Source organism: Trachemys scripta, chromosome 1 (genome assembly GCF_013100865.1).
Source record: "Trachemys scripta elegans isolate TJP31775 chromosome 1, CAS_Tse_1.0, whole genome shotgun sequence".
In the NCBI taxonomy this organism is placed as follows: domain Eukaryota; kingdom Metazoa; phylum Chordata; order Testudines; family Emydidae; genus Trachemys; species Trachemys scripta.
The window spans coordinates 143,618,494-143,639,447 of record NC_048298.1 but is presented as its reverse complement, the minus strand read 5'-3'; the positions used below and the strand labels follow the sequence as shown (position 1 = coordinate 143,639,447).

The 20,954-nt window shown below is 40.8% G+C and overlaps 1 protein-coding gene across 8 annotated transcripts in view; it reads left to right on the top strand.

The window, feature by feature from the left end:
* Positions 1–20,954, top strand: part of STXBP5L (syntaxin binding protein 5 like) — a 309,553-nt gene that overhangs the window by 165,107 nt on the left and 123,492 nt on the right. For all 8 annotated transcript variants that reach the window (XM_034788439.1, XM_034788419.1, XM_034788402.1 and 5 more), the window contains exons 7-10: positions 7,965–8,048; positions 12,689–12,812; positions 13,361–13,439; positions 20,577–20,731. In XM_034788439.1, coding sequence (XP_034644330.1) covers positions 7,965–8,048; positions 12,689–12,812; positions 13,361–13,439; positions 20,577–20,731 — 442 coding nt within the window. The remainder of the gene's footprint in view (positions 1–7,964; positions 8,049–12,688; positions 12,813–13,360; positions 13,440–20,576; positions 20,732–20,954) is intronic.

The following is a 20,954-nucleotide window of genomic DNA, read 5'->3' as shown; positions in this document are numbered from 1 at the left end:
CACTTCTTCGGATCCGAAGAAGTGGGCTATAGTCCACGAAAGCTTATGCTCTAATAAATTTGTTAGTCTCTAAGGTGCCACAAGTACTCCTGTTCTTTTTGTTTACTTAGGTTTAGCTCCATGCCTGCGGACGCTCAAGGTAAACAAACATCTCGGCCCGCCAGCGGCTTATCCTGGTGGCCCGGGAGCCAAAGTTTGCTGACCCCCGAATTATAGGGTCGGCTTATGAATGGGTCATAAACATTTTCCATTTTTAATTATCCATCTTAGGGGGGTCGGCTTATAAACAAATCGGCTTATGATCGAGTACATACGGTAATCTAGTAAAATATAGTTTTTGTTCAAGATAGTTTTTTTCTCAGCCACAGTCGTCTTTCCATCTTTTTATTGGCCAGGACCCATCACAGAGATCAAACTGCTTGGTTTCTTAGTCTCCTTAAAAAGAAGGTTAACTTAGGATTTGCTTCCTTGTCTCATTATAGTTCAGAGAACTTTTGAAATGTATTCTTTGATGGGTATTCCCAGGTAAAGTTCATTAGTTCATGCTGAGAAAAGGAGCCATGAGGTGTGGAAGATAAGGCTTCTGGTTTGTCTGCTGGTTCCTCTCTACTGATGGTAGCTACTATGCAAATTATCTCTTCCTGCTGCAATCTGTGACAAAAATTAATTTGGGCCACATGTGGTTTGAGGTGCCAGCAGCTTTCCTTTTTCTGGAGAAAACCTGTTAATCAACTCCCCTGACATACCTGATTTAAACACCTTTTAGGCTATGTCTGTATTACAGACTTTACAGCAGCACAGCTGTACCACTGCAACTGCACTGCTGTAAGGTCTCCCGTGTAGCCTCTCTATGCGATGGGAGAGAGCTCTCCTGTCAGCGTAATTAAATCACCTCCAATGATCTGTGGTAGCTATGTTGTCAGGAGAGAATCTCCCGCCAACATAGCGCTGTCCACACCACCACTTTTGTTGGTGAAACTTATGACAATCAGGAGGATGTTTTTTTCACTGACCGACAAAAGTGCTAGTGTAGACATAGCCTAGGTCACAAACTTTAAAGTATAATATGATCGAGTATCCATAATTCCACATACAGCATTGTTACATATATTTTACAATGATACTATTGACCAGTATGTTATTCGTTTTCAAATATCACCTCATAAGGCATATTTTGTACACAAATTATTGCAGTAGTGTGTCAGGTGTGAATACAAGGGACAAAGAAGGTAACAGGGTTTTCTTGCCAGCAAGCTTGGAGTGTCTTCAAGTAGTATTGGAGTGTCTTCAATGATAATGAAGCACAAGGTCACCTGAGGTATGAAAAGACACTGAGCCAAGTATCCAACAAATGTGTTGGCTGGGCATGGCTGCAGATGTTAATGACTAGATGCTTTCCTCTCTCTTACCTGTCAAGAAAGGAAAGCACCTACAAAGAGAGAAGTGGGAATGGCCCAACCTAGTAAGCCCTGGGGATTCATAGAGATTGACTTGAAAGGCCCATTACCAGAAACACCAACTGGAAATCAGTATTTGCTGGCAGTCTATGACACTTTCCCAAAATATGTGGTGGAGCAGTCCCTGAAGGATAAAAGGACTGATAATGTCATGGCTGCATTGATGAAACATGTAGTGTTGCAGTTTGGCCAACCAAGCTGCATCTGCAGTGATCAGGGGAAAGAATTTGAATCTCAGTTATTATACAAGGTTTGCCAGCTAGCAACTCCAGGTAACTAAGGTGAGGACCAGTGTAGCCCACTCTGCCATTAATGGGAAAGTAGAGAGAGTAAACTGCACCATTGGTTCTATGCTTAGAGTATTAGTTAGTGAAGACCAATGAGACCCAGTTTATACAACAGCTTTTGTTGTCTTTGCATAAAACATCAGCCAGCACTCAACTATCTATTACTTCTCTTATGAGATTGTTTATGGACTCCACAAATCCATGCTTCCTTGGGACTTCATTTTCTGGCATCAACAACTGATAAGACCCCCTGCACCTTCACAGGTGAAAGCATAGGCACCGACTCCAGGGCTGGAGCACCCACAGAAAAAAATTTGTGGGTGCTTAGCACCCACTGGCGGCCCCGCCGATCAACTCCTCCCCCTCCCTCCCAGCATATCCTGCCTGCTGCAATCAGCTGTTTCACAGCGTGCAGGAGGGGAGGAGCAAGGGTGCGGCGAGAGGCGGGGCAGGGGTTTTGGGGTGGGGTGGGGGCAGAAAGAGATGGGGTAGGGGCTTGGAGGAAGGGGTCGGGTGGGGGTGGATCGGGGGGGTTGAGCACCCCCGGGGCCCAGAAGAAGCTGGCACCTGTGGGTGAGAGACACAGCGAAGACTTATATCGGTGGCCTGAGGACAGCATTTCAAAAGGTGGAGGAACAAATGTGCCAGAAATGAGCATGTCAGGCCTAAGATACCAGGAAAAAGGAGAATCATGTGGCCATCCAGGAAGGAGGGAAGGTGTAGCTATGCAACAGGAAAAGGCAGCCTTGAAAAAATCCCGTAGTCCTTTTTGAAGGGGACCTTACACGGCAATTTAAAAATTAAACAACTTATCTTTGCTGATACAAAAAGCAAGAGCTTTATAGTGCATCGAGAACTGGTGCACGGATTTGTTGAAAGGAGGGGTTGGGCAAACACTGAGGATGTTCAACAATCATCCCAGAGGAATGCACAGGAGGATTCGGAGGTACCTCAGCATGTTTCTGTGTCTCATAATGGGAGACCAGTTGTGAAGGCGGAATTGCCAGGGTACGCTCGGAACCGCAACAGACTGCAGTCCTCAACAGACAGTCTGTCCACAACAGATATAACCTGAGGACATGAACCCTGCATTCACTAATAAGCTAAATCAAATTATGAGTGATGTCTCCATTAATATAGGACTTGAGTGGGCAGATCAACATGGAACCTGTGGGGATGGCAGACTGCCTGGAATCATAGGAGTTTCTGTTTTAAATTCATATTCCGTTAGAGAGGGGGAAATTGTAATGAGCAGTGTAGACAACACCGCCACCAATAGATGGTGCTGTATCTTTATGGTGGTATTAAGTTGTTGTCTTGCATGTTGTTGTGTTCTTGCATGTGTTCTGGGGAGTTTAGCAGGAAATTCAGCCCTCCCTGTGCATGCAGGAGTTGGTACTTGCAGTGTGTCGATAAATCCCTGTGATTCTATAAGTGAGTATTATAGAATGTAGACATTTTTTACCACAGTTATGCAATAATTCAAAAAGAATAATAGACTGTGACTTTGTCTTCTCCATTTGACTTACAAAAAATCAGTATTTTTCTTAAATAAAGTTGCTTTTATGCTATTTCATACCAACTTCATATGTGGTATGGTGTGTAAGGTGGAGAGGACTATAAGGGATTGGAGAGCTTGGAGAAAGGAGAGAGTGAACATAACCAGAATGAACACACTATATTTGTTCTCATAGGCAAAACACATAACCAACTTCAAAAGAAATTGGATTTTTACAGGGAGATTTTTAAAAGACACAGATGGCAGCTAGGTGCCCAGCTCCCACTTGAAAGTCAAAGTTTAGTTAAAAACTATACTGAGATCATTTAAATAAAAAGTAATAAGGCCTGTAGTGGTGTGTAATTTAGACCCAGGCTTAAATGTGTTTAAATTATATTAATGTGACTATTCTGAAAGAAGTAATGAATTAGATGAACTACTGACAAAAATATGTTGTTTACTCCATTTTACATGCATTTGGGGTAAAGGTGGATTGATGGTCTAGTGGGGTCTAAGTGTGCATTTCTGGTTTGGGTATTGGCTTGTTGGGATATGGATGGCCAGTTGATGCTGTTACCATGGGATGGTCCATTAATTAAGCAAAGTATATGGTATTTTTTAAATTTTATATTGAACTTTGTATTTTTAATAATGTGAAGTGCCTAGAGTCTAAAATAGGTGATGGAAAAACCTAAATAAATGCTGTACTAGAGGACTGGAAGATAGATAGTCAGTTGTACACCCATCATTTAAAAAATGAAATATAATATTATTCTGTGAATTATAAACCGGGATGACCCATTCCTCGGTACTGGGAAAAATAGTGGCGAAAATAATTAAAATTTAGGATCTCCTTCACTAAATGAGTATTATGTGATATTGGTGAACTAGCATGGTTCCTGTAGGAATAAATTATCTAACCAGATAGAATTATTTGAAAAAGTTATCCAAATGATGTGATGATTGATTAATTTATTTTAGACTTTCAAAAGGCTTTTGAAAATCTTCCTTCATGCAAGGAAAAGAAACTTCATGACCACAGGGTAAAGTCCTGTGCTCAATCTGGGCCAGGGCTGAGCCCCGGCACCTCTAGGCTTGCTGGCACCTCTGGGCTTGCTGCATCAGTTATGAATGTAAAAAAATTACTTGTGCCTTCGCAACCTGTTTAATGACAAATTAAGCAGGTAAAGTCCTATAATCAATTAAGAAGTAGTGTGGTTCAACATTGGAAAATGGGGTGGAGGGGGGAAGAATCTCTTCATCACTTTTATATTGTGGAATTATGGTGTATGAGGGAAAGTCAGGAGGTTGTAAGATATTCAATGAGAGCCTCTAATAATATGTTGAACTCAGTGATTAGTTCCTTAGACATTGTAATTCACAGGCCTTATAAGTTTTGAAATTCTGTAACCAGATTAACAGCTAGAATACTGAGGTTGGGTCAGTCATTCTGTAAAAAGCAGCAGTCCTATTTTTAATAGGACAGAAAAGACTATTCTTTTTACTCTCATTCTTCAAGGGGTTTCCAAATCTATCATGGTTTTCAGCTGAAAATGTTGAGGTCATACCAACCCCACCTTCCCCCTTAGAAATCCTTCTCACAATAGATTGCTCCAGGATGAGATCCAATTTCCTCTGGGAATGAAGGCTATAGAATTGGTGTGAGTGCTGGGGCCAGAAACTAACTTCATCTTGGGAGAAGTATAATCCATGCTTTAAAGTCTCAAGACTGGTCAGGGCCTTCAAAATACAGGAAGTGTCTCAGGTTCAATGGGGGAGACCATCTCGGTTAGTACAGAGTAATACCCTTAGCCCAACAGCACCCACAAGAGTGTTCTGAGTGGCTGTCAACGTTCATCCTCACAACCTGCTGGTGTATACTTATTTAGACATATAAGGCTCAGTACTCCACTGTATGCATACATATCTTAAGGGCAGTGGAGAAGAGGAGTTGACATGAAGCTGATTGCAGTTCCCTAATTTTCAGCCACTCAGTCCTACTGTAAATTAAAGATGCTGCTGTCAGAAGACTTTCTACCAAAAGAGAATCAGGTGTAAAAAAGCCTTACTCTGCCATACTCTTCCTTCTCCTTCCTGCACATAACTTCTCCTCCTCAGACTATCTTTCTTCCATCCCTTCCCCAACAAACACACCCTCCCCACGATATGTCCTTCCGGGGGATGTATAAGCAGGGGAATATCAAGCAAGAGTAGGGAGGTGGTATTAACTCTATATACAGCAGTAGTGGCCTCACTAGAATACTGTCCCATTCTGGTGCTAACATTTGCAAAAAGATGTTGAAAAATTGGGAAGGGTTAGAAAAAAGCTACAAAAAATATTTGAGATCTGGAAAACTTTGGTGAACAACTATGGAATCTCAGTTTATTTCATTTAGGTTAAGAGGTATCTGCAAATGCCTGAATGGGAAAGAGATTTCGGATAGCAGGCAGCTATTTAATCAAACAGAAAAAAGCATAATGAGATCTAGTAGTTGGAAATTGAAGCAAGGCCAATCCAAACTAGAAATAAGAAGCAAATTTTTAACAGTGAGGATAATTAACCCTGGGAACCAACTTACCTAGCGACATGGTGGATTCTCCATCAATTGCAGTCTTTAAATCGAGACTGGATATCTTTCTAAAATATATGCTATACTCAAACAGAAATTTGATGCAGAAATTACTGGGCTTAATGCAGAAATTACTGGGTGAGGTTCTTTGGCCTGTGTTTTGCTGGAGCTCAGACTAGATCAGGGGTTCCCAAACTTGGTTCATGGCTTGTTCAGGGTAAGCCCCTGGCGGGCCTGGTGACGCTTTGTTTACCTGAGCATCCGCAGGTATGGCCGGCCGCTTCCTGCAGCTCCCATTGTCCGGGAACGGCGAACTGCAGCCACTGGGAGCTGCGAGCGGCTATGCCTGCGGACGCTCAGGTAAACAAAGCGTCTCGCGGCCCGCCAGGGGCTTACCCTGAACAAGCCACGAATCAAGTCTGGGAACCCTGGACTAGATGATCATAATGATCGTTTCTGGCCTTAAAATCTATGATAATTATTAGAAAACTAAGAAATTCAGGATCATGTTTACAGGTAACTTAAAAGAATATAATCTTGTAAAACATAAATAAATAAACATTAAAAAAGACAAATGATAACATTCCAAAACATACAAACATTTCAAAGTATGGAAGTTCACAGAGTACCCGAAGTACTGTAACTCTGCTGTATAAAGATGCCAGCCTCTCCCACCTTCTCTTCTTTATGGATGAAGTGCATCACAGAACATTGGTTTCAAAATTGCGTTCATACATATGCCATCAAACTAACCTTTTTCTCTTTTCTTGTTATTGCTATAATTTTTTGAACTGGACTCAGGAGGATTTCTATGTAGACATGCTACCATCTTACATAGTGACCTTAGATTATTGGCTGCCACATGGAATAACAGAGTGAATTATATGTGGCGCAGAGGTACCCTCATCACTTTATAGGTTATGTCCTAAGTAGGACTGTCAAGTGATTAAAAAAATTAATCGTGATTAATTGCACTGTTAAACAATAAAAGAACACCATTTATTTAAATACTTGTGGACGTTTTGTACATTTTCAAATATATTGATTTCAATTACAACACAGAATACAAAGTGTACAGTGCTCACTTTATATTTATTTTTATATCAAATATTTGCACTGTAAAAAACAAAAGAGATAGTATTTTTCAATTCACCTAATACAAGTACTGTAGTGCAATCTCTTTATCATGAAAGTTGAGCTTACAAATGTAGAATTATGTACAAAAAAAATATTCAAAAATAAAACAGTGTAAAACTTTAGAGCCTACAAGTCCATTCAGTCCTACTTCTTGTTCAGACAATTGCTCAGACAAACAAGTTCGTTTACATTTGCAGGAGATAATGCTGCCCGCTTCTTGTTTACAATGTCACCTGAAAATGAGAACAGGCGTTCTCATGGCACTGTTGTAGCTGGCATTGCAAGATATTTACATACCAGATGCGCTAAAGATTCATATGTCTCTTGACATATGTCCAGAGATGCATGTCCTCTGGAATGGTGGATGAAGCATGAAGGGGCATATGAACGTTTAGCATATCTGGCACCTAAATACCTTGCAATGCTGTCTACAAAAGTGCCATGCGAATGCCTGTTCTCACTTTCTGGTGACATTGTAAATAAGAAGCAGGAAGCATTATCTCCTGTAAATGTAAACAAACTTGTTTGTCTGAACAATTGACTGAACAAGTAGTAGGACTGAGTGTACCTGAACCAGTGGCCAGGCAAGCTTTGTCAAGCTCATCAACATCCAGGTGAACTTCCCAAGGATGATCAGAATCCTCGGAGAACCTCACAAAGGTCATCACAAACCAACATGCCACTCTGATTTTCCTACTGTGGTGTGGATTGACCATTAAAATGTGACCATCATGTTCAGAAATGTGGCTTTGTGCACCACATCTCTGCCAAATTATTCTAATAAACATAATTTTAACTGTTTCTTATCGTCCATGCTCAAGTTTGTTCTCTCACTAAAGGAATTTTCTGTCTGGGGAATAATTGTTTCCACCAAAACTGAAATTATTCTCTATCTGTAGGTGAAAGACGGCTAGAAACTTAATTGTAGAAAAAAAATACAAAATCATAGAGTGCTTAAATATTTTTAAATGTATTTTAGCGTTGAGAAGATAATCATGTTTCTTTTTCTCCCCAGCTATTAATAGGCTATGAAAATGGGACGGTAGTACTCTGGGACTTGCGATCAAAAAGAGCAGATTTAAGAGTTTACTATGATGAGGTAAGTATTTCCCACTCATTCAGAGTAAAGGACAATTCGGTAGTATTTTAAGAAGCAGAAGACATATCTGAAAGGCAAGGTTAGTTTTGGAAATGCAATATACCATAGTATTCCTTAAAGCCATGTCCCATTGGCAGCAGCTATCAAAACCTGGGAACTCCGAGTCTGAATGCATGTGCTGTTACTGCTTGAGCTAAAAGACCCCACTCTCCTAGCCAATGCTGGAGCAGACTCATCAACCTCTGTGTGGCCTACCTTCTACTAGAGGGGGACAAAACACCACACCGAGCATGCATGTGTTACAACAAGAGCTGTGTGAATGACTGATTTTTTGGGTTCACTTGAAAATCCAAAAAATTAAAAAAAAAATAGTTTTGGATCAAAAAATTTAAAAAATACAATGGAAGGAAATTTCTAAACAAAAGAATCTCAAACTGAAAAATTGAAGCATTTCATTTTGACTTTTTTGGAATTTCTTTTCCTTTTTTTAAAAACAGACAATTTAGTGTAACTGATGAGAATTTTTTGCTTTTTGTCACATCTACATTTTTGCCTAAGAAAAGTTTCAGCTCTAGTTATAACTGTATTTAGGAATTACACTTTATTGTTATCATTACTGGATATTTCTACTTCATTAGTTAATATCAAAGGCAATTTATTACATAGGTTTTATATAGCACACAAAGACCCAGAGGCTGAGTAGCAGTTGGTTTCAGTATGATATATTCTTACATATCTACTAGACCACTATTTCTTGCAATTTGTAACTAAGTTGGAAAATCAGATGAAGATTCAGTTCTCGTGTTCCACAGAATTCTTTTTAAAGTTACGAATGATTATTTAAAGAATGTTTCATGTATACATGGCATTCAGCAAAACACAGCCCTCATCTTAACAAACTGACTGGGTAACCCAATTCAGAGAAATACAAATACAGCTCATGGGTAACAGAAAGAGATAAAGGGAGATTTCTGGGAGAAGGTCCATGCAGGAACTGTTTTTTCACCCCCCTCCTTTTTTTTTTTTTAATGTATGAAGAATACCTAAATAATTGGGGAGAGGGGTCTCAACTCTAAAAATTGTCTGGGCAGGATTCTCATCCCTGGGTCTTGTATTCCTTAGTGTGAGATGGACAGAAATCCCACGAGATCTAAGATTCTTGTTCCCTGAAGGCAGTGGTATTGGATCAGCTTGTGAGCCATCTCCCTGTTGGCACATAGGTAATAGTTCAGTGTCTTCTGGGTCATTAGGCAGAGATGGGCAAGGAAATTGTACTCCCTTCTGATGAGCAGAAGAATTGAGTGCAAATCAACATTTCCATTTGCAGATGAGCACTCTGTTCAATTCAGCTAAATTTGGTGAGACTTTATTGGCATGACAAGCCATCCAGGTGTTGCCAAACTGTCAGAAAAAGAACAGGCCCTTCTGGTATGAGGTATGTTAGAAAACCAGACTCCTATTGGTGAAAATAGCTGGATCATTTTACTGTCAAGGCTTTCATAGTTTAGCTCCACAAAGCCAAGCTTAGGAACATAGGAATTGTGTCATCAAATTGACGTGTGGTCCATTTAGTCCGGTTTCTGGCAGTGACCCATACGAGATGCTTGAGAAGAGAATGTCATCTGTACAGGTTCCTCCTTTCATGGACATCACTTGCTCCTTTTGGATTTCCCACGTTTCTGCTTCTGGGCTTCTTTAGCTTTTAATTATTTTCTAAGCCAAAATTCTATGCCATAATTCTTTTCAGTCCATATTTGGATTGATATGGCATATTCTCACATTATCATATTCAGTTGTATGGTGGTTCTGATTCTTATTTTTCTTCCTTATTCTTTTCTTTCTAATGTTCACACATTAACTTTCATCTTTTCTTTATCATCTTCCTTCCAAACTGCATCCTTTTGTTGTCATTTCATTTTCACACCCTGGCCTCATGCATTCATCATCTCATTATTCAAGCAACATACTTGGCTCCTTACTTTCTGTGCACTCATTTTCTCTTTCTATTGTCTACCTATTTAATCTTTCCAATACACATTTGGCTTTCCCTTATCGCGTCTTTACTTGTATGAAGTGCCAGAGCTGAAAATGTCATCCTGTTCCATTGAATTAGTCATCCATCAGTTATTAGATATTTAAACTTGTTTTTTTAATTATGAAGCCAACGCATTGAGACAAAATGAATTTTACTTTATTTTAAGAATTAAGTTTGACAAAATAAGAAGTTAAATTTTGCATATCACTAAATTGTTGAACATAGGGCACAATGATAAATATGTGAACGGGGTGCAAATGTACTTATTACAAATAACAGTTTCTTTACTCAGATTGGTGAAGTACACCCCAAGACTGAGATTCAGTTAGAACAACAAGTATAACTGAAATAACAGGAAAAGAAGAGAGTAAGAAAAGTATAGCAAAATAATCCCGTTACGTGCATACTTAAAGCAATTCCACGGTGTTGACATACTTAGGATATGTCTACACTACAAAATTAGATCGATTTAATAGAAGTCGATTTTTTAGAAATAGATTTGATACAGTCGATTGTGTGTGTCCACATTAAGTCGGCGGTGTGCATCCACAGTACCGAGGCTAGCGTCAACTTTTAGAGCGTTGCACTGTGGTAGCTATCCCACAGTTTCCGCAGTCTCTGCTGCCCATTGGAATTCTGGGTTGAGCTCCCAATGCCTGATGGGGCAAAAACATTGTCGCGTGTGGTTCTGGGTACATGTCGTCAGTCCCCCCTCCTTCCCTCCCTCCCTCCGTGAAAGCAACGGCAAAAAATTGTTTCTCGCCTTTTTTCCTGGGTTACCTGTGCAGACGACATACCATGGCAAGCATGGAGCCTGCTCAGCTCACTGTCACCGTATATCTCCTGGGTGCTGCTGGCAGACACGGTACTGCAGTGCTACACAGCAGCATCCCCTTGCCTTGCCTTGCAGATGGCAGACGGTGCAATACGACTACTAACCTTTGTCGTCATCCCGTGGGTGCTCCTGGCCGACCTTGGTTAGGTTGGTCAGGGGCGCCTGATCAGACATGGGTGCTTCTGGCCGATGAGGTCGGTCGGAGGCGCCTGGGCAAAAATGGGAATGACTCGAGGTCATTCGCTTTTTAAGTTTTGTCTAATGGAGCTTCAGTCTTGCCTGGAATATCATGCCAGCTGGAGGCTTCTGCCTCAGGCTGCTCTCCCAGTTGGCAGCACCGCGCAGTCGCACCTACCCCAGCCTACCCCTTGCTCCCATGGCTCATGAAGCCTGGACAGTAGTAAGAAGCAGTTCAACTATAGGCTGAGCAAGTGCATAATGGTGGTAGAATTTGCCTTTGGACGTTTAAAAGCTCGCTGGCGCAGTTTACTGACTTGGTTAGACCTCTGCAAAACCAATATTCCCATCATTATTACTGCTTGCTGTGTGCTCCACAGTATCTGTGAGAGTAAGGGGGAGATGTTTATGGCGGGGTGTTGAGGCAAATCGCCTGGCCACTGATTACGTGCAGCCAGCAGTGGCATAGCCAGGGTTGCAGCCGAGGAGGAGCGGCGGCAAAAAAAGGCGCCGGTCCTTCGGTGGCATTTCAGTGGCCCTGCGCATGCGCCGAAATGCTGCCGAAAGATGGAGTGGCGCATGCGCAGGGCCGCCCTGCTTCCCCATCCAGAGCACTGTCCAGGGCACCAAGACTCCCGGCAATGCTCTCTGGGCCAGAGTCCCACCGGGAGCCGGCCAGCCCGCGGCCCCGTTCCACCGGCTGGCCGGAGCGCCGGGAGCCGACCGGCCCGCGGTCCCGTTCCGCCAGCCGGCCGGAGCACTGGGAGCCGGCCGGCCCGTGGCCCCATTCCGCCAGCTGGCCAGAGCGCCACTTTTGGGGAATGTGGGGTCAGGGGAAGTGGCCGCTTCCCCTGAACCCCGCTAGCTACACTACTGGCAGCCAGACACCAGGGCGGTTAGAAGAACACAGCAGGACAGGTCCACTTCCTAGACACCACAGTACAAATAAGTGATGGCCAGGTTAACACCACCTGTCCTGACCTGAGCCTAAGAGGATGCTCAGAGGACCCAGGAATTGGTTTGTGCTTATCGCTAACCTGTACAGAGAGAGCGAGGCCTGCAGAGGCCTGCAGAGGCCTGGAGGACCGTGCTTGTGTTGCCAGAGGCTGATGATTTCAGGGAGCTGATCCACAGGCGGCACAAACAAGACTTCCACAGGCTAAGGGCAGGTGGGCGAAGTATCTCTCAACCCTATGTACCCCTGGGAATCTGCCCTTGTAGCAAGTGTCCACTAGCACATTCTGAGCTTGCAGGTGTATCTGGTGTTTTCAGTAAAACTGAACAATTCTGTTCAGAAAAAATTCGCTGTGCATGTGGAGAATGATACACACTAAGAAAAGTTATTACACATTTAAGTTAGCATGTACAGTTGAAGGTGCTTCTTTTGTCTGCTTTGAAGAGCAATTTGAGTGAAAGTACTTTAAAGGGGTGCTGATGGTGGTGGATTGCAGACAAATAAGAGGCACCCAATTGCTGAGATGCCATTGGATAAGGATAACCTCAAATCACACATTAAAATGTAGCTGTATTAGTTAATGTGAACTATATATTCTGTAATGACGTTCCTGTTTGTTCTCACTACCATTTCTTTAGGCTATTCATTCTGTAGACTGGCATCATGAGGGGAAGCAGTTCATGTGCAGTCACTCCGATGGCAGCTTGACTCTGTGGAACTTGAAAAGTCCTAGCAGACCATTTCAGATAACAATCCCACATGGTAAGAAAGATGCTTTAAAAAAAAAATATTGCAGGGAAGGAATGAAAGAGATGGTTTTATTTGCAGATATCTATGATTAGTTTGTTTTATCTGGTCCTGTGTCCTACTTCGTAGCCATTTCTTGCATAGGTTCCTATATTCTTTAATCTGCAGATTATTCTCAAAATCAACTAGCAGCTATGTTACTTTTTATATGAAAGGCCTGTCTCAGCACCAAAGTATCTGATTTTTATTTAATACCTTCTGCCTCTGACCATGTGTGATTTGTTTTGCTTGTGGGAAACAACATTTAAGCTCATATATGTTTAAAACAAAATTTTAAAAGACAATAGGATTTGCTGTGAAGAAAGAAAATATGTTGAATAAAAGAGCAAAAGGAATCTAATTATTTCAGACAAATTAATATCCAAACTGCAGTGGAAAATAGGTATTAGTACTCTGCCATCTGCAATGACTTTAAAGTTCAATTATTGTGCTATATATAGAACTATCCAGTGTGGTGGCAATTATAAGTTTTAGTAAGATTTATACCTTCTTTCTTTCCACAGGAAAAATTCAAAGAGATGGGAAAAAACCTGAGTCTTGTAAACCAATTCTTAAAGTAGAGTACAAGACATGTAAAAGCAGGTATGTTTTTGTCCCCTTAGGAAACGATTAAGCCAAATCTATGTGCTTGGCTACGTATGTAAAATGGAGCTGCTTATGAATACTTCTATCTACAAGGCACTATTGGACATGTAGATGAATGATACAGGCTGTAATTACATGATCAGATGCTTTTGTTCTGGATGATGGTCTTATGGTTAGATCACCGGAAAGGACCCAAGAAAACTGGATTGTGTCCAGGCTCCTTACCTTGGCTATTGATTTCCTGCACTACTGAGGAAGTCTTTTAAACCAAGTTTCCAAAGGTGTCTTCAGAATGATATGGTCTGCTGTTTCCAATTTATGCTGTTTAAAAATGATTAAAATTATGTATTTATTTTTTAAAATGCAGCTCTTAAATTAAAATAATAAAGCAAATGAATCACAGAATACATAGCAAATGAAATGAAATGGGACTGCTCTGCTTTTTAAGCATTTTCTATGCATTTTTAGATCTCTGATACACATTTAATCTTCCAGAGATTGATCCTTCCTACTATATACAGTATTTCAGCTCTTTTAGGAAAATAATATTCATATATTTCTTTTATTTAGTATACAACAGCAAAAACAAAACATTGACTTGACCTTCACTATATTCCTTTGTCATCTTCCCAATTAATAGTCTATGTGCAAATGTACATTACAATATTAGGCCCTAAACCAGAAAATCACTTAAGCACGTGTTTAAACATATACTTAAGTCCCATTGAAATCATTGGGACTCAAGCATATGCTTAAAGTTATCACATGCTTAAATACATTCCTGAATTGGTGTCTGACTTGAGAAGGGGTTTAAAAGATCTATGTGTCATATTTTCCACTAAATTCCTACATACAGTTTTAAAAAAGGAAATCCCCACGTAAAAAAACCCCACACCTCCAGCATATACAATAACTCCCAACATTCCCTACAATTGCATTATAATGCAGAACTTTAACTCTGACCTTAGACTTACCCATCAGAGAAGAACACAGTATTCTGGTATGTGAATGTCTAAAAGACGTGTTGTTGGAGTTAAGGTTTTGTGTTATAATGTAATCATGGGAATTAGGATATGTGTGATGTGTTACTACACATGATAGAAGTGTAAGGGAGTTGTTTATAGAGGGGAGAAATCTGTCTGTGAAATGGTGAATATGATGTTTGGTGGGGGTAAGGGGAAAGAAGAATATTTTAACTGACATGCATCCGACGAAGTGGGCATTCATCCATGAAAGCTTATGCTCCAATACATCTGTTAGTCTTAAAGGTGCCACAGGACTCTCTGTTGTATTTTAACTGGAGAATTCCTACTTTTAAGGGTTTGTGTGGGTTGGTGGTTGTTCTCCTTAGGCAACTTTAATAGATTTTAAATGTAAGTTTTTGTCTTTGTGAGAATTTATGTAAAGGTCCAAGTTTTTTTTCAAATTTTGAAATACACTTGTTAAGTATATCACATGTAGGACTAGTGGGACATAATAATATAATTATTTGCATTTCTGTAATGCCTGCCAGATTGTGCCTCAAGTTCCATGCACAGATCTCACGTCTTCTGCATGGAATGTGGTGGAGTCAGCTTCATCCACAGCATTGTTGTTGTGATGCACCTCTTACCCCTCTGCCCCCACAGAACCACCATGTGGTCTATTCATAGGACTGGAATCTAAGTGTGGACTGAGCAGGCAATGAGCAGTTCTGCACTGGGTAGAGACAGGAGGACACACCTCTCCACCACAGTCTGACAACCAGGCATTTGCTAGATAGGTCAATGATTTTTCTTTTCATGAGTTTCACAGAAAAAAGTTACATTTGGGAATCAGAAAATACATCTTTCTATTGCCTTATAGTACTTTAAGACTGCAGTGTACAAAGAATTATTTTATTTAAATTTATTATATTACAAAGAAGCAGGCAAACATCATCACATCATATGTACATTATTTTAAAATCTTTGGCTTTATTCCTTATATTCTGAATTATTTTAGCAACCCAGCAATACATTTTTCATCTATCAAAATCTTTTTGGAATCCAAAACTAACAGATATAAGATTCCAGTTACATAAGTTAGAGTTTGAGCTGCTTAGCTTATTGTTCTGTTTAATTTGTGTAGAGGCAGAAATGTTATGACAAGTAACATATTACAAAACAGGGTACAATATGATATAAAAATATTAGTCGATGCATTGAAAAGATCTTTAAAAGGGTTTTGAACTTTGTAAAGACTATAGTTTAACAGTAGCAATTGCATCTTTTAATATTTTAATTATTCAAAAATTTTGCTGGGAGGTTTTCTAGGTATTTGATATTTAGAGTCTTTTACAACATACAAAGCTGCATTTGTTCTTCTTGATAAGAAATTAGGAATTATCACACCAGGAAAGTCCAATTTACTATTTATATGTAGGCCTTTCTCTGGTGCTTATCAAGGCTAGTATGCTTTCTCTCTGCCAGACCTGAACAGACCATTGTTTATTTAGTCCACTGTTCTGTCTCCTTACTATACTGGGACAGACCAGTGGCCCATTTAGTCTGGTATCCTGTCTCCTTAAGGTATCTGTTGTATTACAGAAATGCAATCCTTGGATGGCTAAGCGGGTCAATACCAAGTAGGAGCAGAAAGGTGGTATTTATTCTGTATAAAATATCTTAGTAATGGGAGACTAAGAACCTGGAATCCTTCAGCATTGCACCTTTCCAGAGTTCAAATTTCTTTCCCTTTCTTTCCATGAGAGCTTTTCAGTTACGTTTGAATTACTTTGATGTTTTAGGTGTGAACAACCAACCACCACCCACAAATGGAACAGACTCACTTTCCCCCAGGTCTATATACAGCTATATGAAATCACATACACTCAAGTTTGGGGAAGAGGGTGCAGGAAGACTGGTACCTGTACTTGGGGGCAGAATTAAGGTTGTCGTATGTTGTCTGAAGTGGTTGTGCTAGTGCTGAGGGGTCTGTCTCTGGATGGGAGGAGTATGGATTGCTGGATGTTTTTAACTTTTTTTGGTTTTGAGATTTTGCATTAGTTATGTCTATAACTTACACACACTGTAGTGTTTTTATGTATTAATTCCCCAGTTTATAGATGTAGATAATATCTCTGACACAGCAATGGCTCCTTTCATGAAAAACCTGATCTCTGTCAAAGTGTCCACCTAGATTAGTTTGTTACTTCCACAAAAATCCTTGTGTTATAGAAGCAGGGTAGGCCTTACCATGAGGCGAACTGAGGCGGCTGCCTCAGGTGCCAGACTGGGGCGGGGGGTGGGCACCACTAGGACCCAGAGTGTAGAAAATTTTGTCTGCTGCTGGTGCATATGTATTCTCTCTGCCCTAGATGCACAGAGATGCTGGAGTGCTGTGCTGGAGGAAGGAGGGCACAAGAGACATAACAGGCAGGCAGGAGAAAAGGTGAGAGGGAATAACAAAGTAGCAGGAACTGCAGGGAGAGAGAGGAGGAGGAGCCTCTTATGTACCTCTCTAGCACCCCCAGAAGCCTGGACTGATTAACACCAGCTTCTCAGGGAGCTTCCTGTTTCCTGCTGCTTCCCTGAACCCACTTAAGAAGAACAGGCAGTCAACTGAAGTAGTAGGAGCAAGTTAGGCCCTTAAGATGCTGATATCTTCCCTCACTCAGGCCCTGCTACCAGCCTGCTTATTTGTCCCCTTCAATTGAGTGTTGAGAGCCACTATAGCTGGCACAGAGGAGCAGTCATGAGTGAAAGAAGAAAACGCCCCTCTGGGGCAGCATTCAGAAAAAGAAAGCAAGCAAAGGAAGCTTTTCTATCTAAGCAGGAAGGAGCTCTCCTGAGATACAGAGACACAAATGTTCACGGTGAGCTTTCCGGCCCCAGTGAGGATGTGAGTGGTGAGGAGATGCCTGATCTTCCAGTTAGTCAGAGTGCAGGTGACCTGGCAGCAACTGCAGCATCCATATCTCCATCTCAAATGGATGTAACCATGCACATTCCTGAAGAAAAGTGTAGATCAGAGAAGAGTGTGGTGGAAGCACAAGAAACAGCTGCTGCTGAGTTTAGTTCCTTAAGTCTAGATGATCCAGGACTGTGGACCCACTTGAGCAGTAGCCTGAGGGACTTCCTTGTACTGCATGGGCCACAGCAAGTGAAAAACTTCATGTTCCCCAAAGACAATGAAAGTAGAAGTTTCCATCCAACACATTACTGGCGGGAAATCCCCAACGGTGACAAAGTGGAGAGGCCATGGCTTATGTACTCAAAAACCCAGAATACTGTTTTTGTTGCAAACTCTTCCAGTCCAATGTTCCAGCCACATTGGGTTCTACAGGAACAAAGGACTGGAAAAATCTGGCTAGAAATCTGGCATGCCATGAGAAGGCAGGAAATCACCAGAGAGCATTCCATAGGTGGAAAGAGCTTGAGATGAGACTAAGGTTAAAGGCCACCATAGATGATCAGCGTCAAGAGAAGATTGCGTCAGAGTTTCTTTACTGGCAAAATGTTCTGAAAAGGCTCATTGCCATAGTGAGAATGCTGGCTACCCAAAACCTAGCATTGCGTGGCATTTCAGATCAGCTGTATGTATCAAACAATGGAAACTTCCTTAAAATTATGGAGCTGATGGCTGAGTTTGATGCTGTACTCGGGAGCATCTAAGAAGAGTCACCACCCAAGAAATGTACACACACCACTACCTTGGAAAAACAATTCAAAATGAGATCATACCGTTACTGGCAACAAAAGTCAAACAGAAGATTGTGGCAGATCTGAAGTCAGCAAGATATTACTCCGTTATTCTGGACTGCACACCTGACATCAGCTATACGGAACAAATGACTTTAATGGTGCGTTTTGTAACAACAACAGAACCTAGTGAAAATGTCCCTGCACTGGTGGCTGTCAGAGAGCATTTTCTAGAATTTATTGACATTGATGATACTACAGGAGCTGGTATGACAAATGTGCTTCTTAAAAAGCTGGAAGATACGGGAATTGTGATAGCTGACATGAGAGGTCAGGGCTACGATAATGGTGCCAACATGAGAGGAAAGAACAGAGGAGTGCAGACACGGATCCAAGACTTAAACCCTCGAGCTTTTTTTGTCCCATACAGTTCTCATTCATTGAACTTGGTGGTCAGTGATGCAGCATCAGCTTCTAGTGAGGCTGCTGAATTTTTTAATGTAATTCAAAGTATCTATGTATTTTTCTCTGCATCAACTCATCGATGGCAAATTTTGAAGCAACATCTGGGAACATCCTCTCTGACACTGAAACCACTGAGTGTCACACGATGGGAAAGTCGAGTGGTGGCGATAAAGCCTATCAAACACCAAATTGGGAAGATAGATGATGCCATAGTTGCCAGTATGGAGGATAATGCTATGACAGGAAATGTTTGTGGGAGAACAGTGGCAGAGGGAAATGGAATCACCAGAAACATACATAACTTCAAATTTCTGTGTGGCTTAGTGTTGTGGCATGACATACTGTTTGAAATAAATGTTGTAAGCAAGAGACTCCAAGGTGCTGACTTTTATATATCTGGAGCAATGGAATAACTGGACAAAGCAAAGTCATACCTACAGTCTTACCGGTCAGATGAGGGATTTCAAAACATTCTGAAGAGTCCACAGAAGTTGGCAGAGGAACTTCACACTGATGCTATTTTCCCACCCATTCAAGAATACAAGAGTCACCGAAGAAGAAGACATTTTGATTACGAGGCAGAGGATAATCCCATAAGAGACTCCAAACAACAATTCAAAGTTGAATTCTTTAACCTGGTGCTAGATTGTGCAATACAGTCAGTTGAAGAACATTTCATGCAGCTCAAGGAACACAGCAGTATATTTGGGATGTTGTATGATATTCCAAAACTCCTCACTACACCTGAAGAAGACCTACACCAGCAGTGCAGAGCACTAGAGACAGTATTGACACATGATAACATGTGCGATATTGATGCGAGTGATTTAGGTAATGAACTGAAAGCCCTTTCAAGATACATTTCAGCAGGATTAACTCCAAAGGCTGTTCTGGAATATATGTGCACAAATAAAATGACCACCCTCTTTCCAAATGCTTTTGTTGCTCTGCACATACTTCTAACATTTCCTGTAACAGTTGCCAGTGGAGAACGCAGCTTCTCCAAGCTAAAGTTAATAAAAACACATCTATGCTCCACAATGACACAAGAGATGCTGGTCGGCCTTGCAACCATCTCAATAGAGCATGAGCTGGCCCAGAATGTGGACCTTCAGGAAGCAGTCCTTTGCAACTAAGAAGGCACGGAAAGCACCAATTTGATTATTCAAACAGATAAAAATGCCAGTGTTTACTATGCAGACAAGAAAAGTTACATTTGCTGTTCAGGCATTTGAAAGTTAAGTGTTACTTAAAATTTTTGAACACGGCATTCTAAGTTGTTAGTTCTCCTTTAGTGGGATAGGTAGCAGAGCAGTACCAGGAGAGGAGTAGAACAGGAAGAAGGCAGAATTGAGACCTTTCAAAGTTTTGGCCCAAGCGAGGGGACGTGGGGGCATCATTTGAGTTCCCCTCCTCAGGTGGCAAAATGTTGTGGGCCAGCCCTGTACAGAAGAGGATGTTCAAAAAAGCAATGGCTACTCTGATGAAGGACAGGATCTTCATGAAAGTGTTCAGACAGCTCAAGAGCCCACATAAAGACTTCCAAATGCAGCTTCAAATATGGAAGTAGATGACATATAACAAGCTATCCATTGTTACCCATTGTTCATAAATGTTCATTTATACTGAAAAATACTAATAAGGTTTTTCTTTTAATTGATAAAATAATTATGTATTTTACACAGCTAAATCTCATTATGTATAACTTTTTAAAGGGTAGTTTTTAGAGGGACCTGAAAATGATGAGATTCAAAATGTGATATTTTAAGGCCTATTTTTAATTAATGTAAAATATATGTATATGTATAAACCTGCTTTTCTCAGTGCTATGGGTCTCTCAAAATATTTCCACACACAAAAATAAACCCTTCAAAATCTGCATCTGTATTAGGGATACAAATCCACCATCACAATTTCATTTTTTCTCTTTGTAAACACTTTGGGATGAAAGGCATGACACAAATGCGAGATTATATAATCTATTATTGCTTTTTGTTTTTTGACACAGTGAACCATTTATAATCTTTTCTGGTGGACTGTCCTATGACAAAGCTTGTCGAAGACCAAGTCTAACCATCATGCATGGAAAAGCTATTACGGTGCTTGAAATGGATCACCCTATAGTGGACTTTTTAACTCTTTGTGAAACACCATATCCAAATGGTGAGTGTATGAAGCAACAATAGTACAATTTTGTCAAAGAAGAGAAATGTGATTTGTTAGAAAATTATATGAAGTGGTCTTATCACAGAATTTAGTGTCCATACAGCATGATAAGCGAGTTGGGGATCTCAGTTCCCAATGGACAGTTCTCCACGTTACAAAACCACCACCACAATTGACAGCAACTGGACCCTTTGTTTGCTGTCTCAGCAGAAAGATCAAT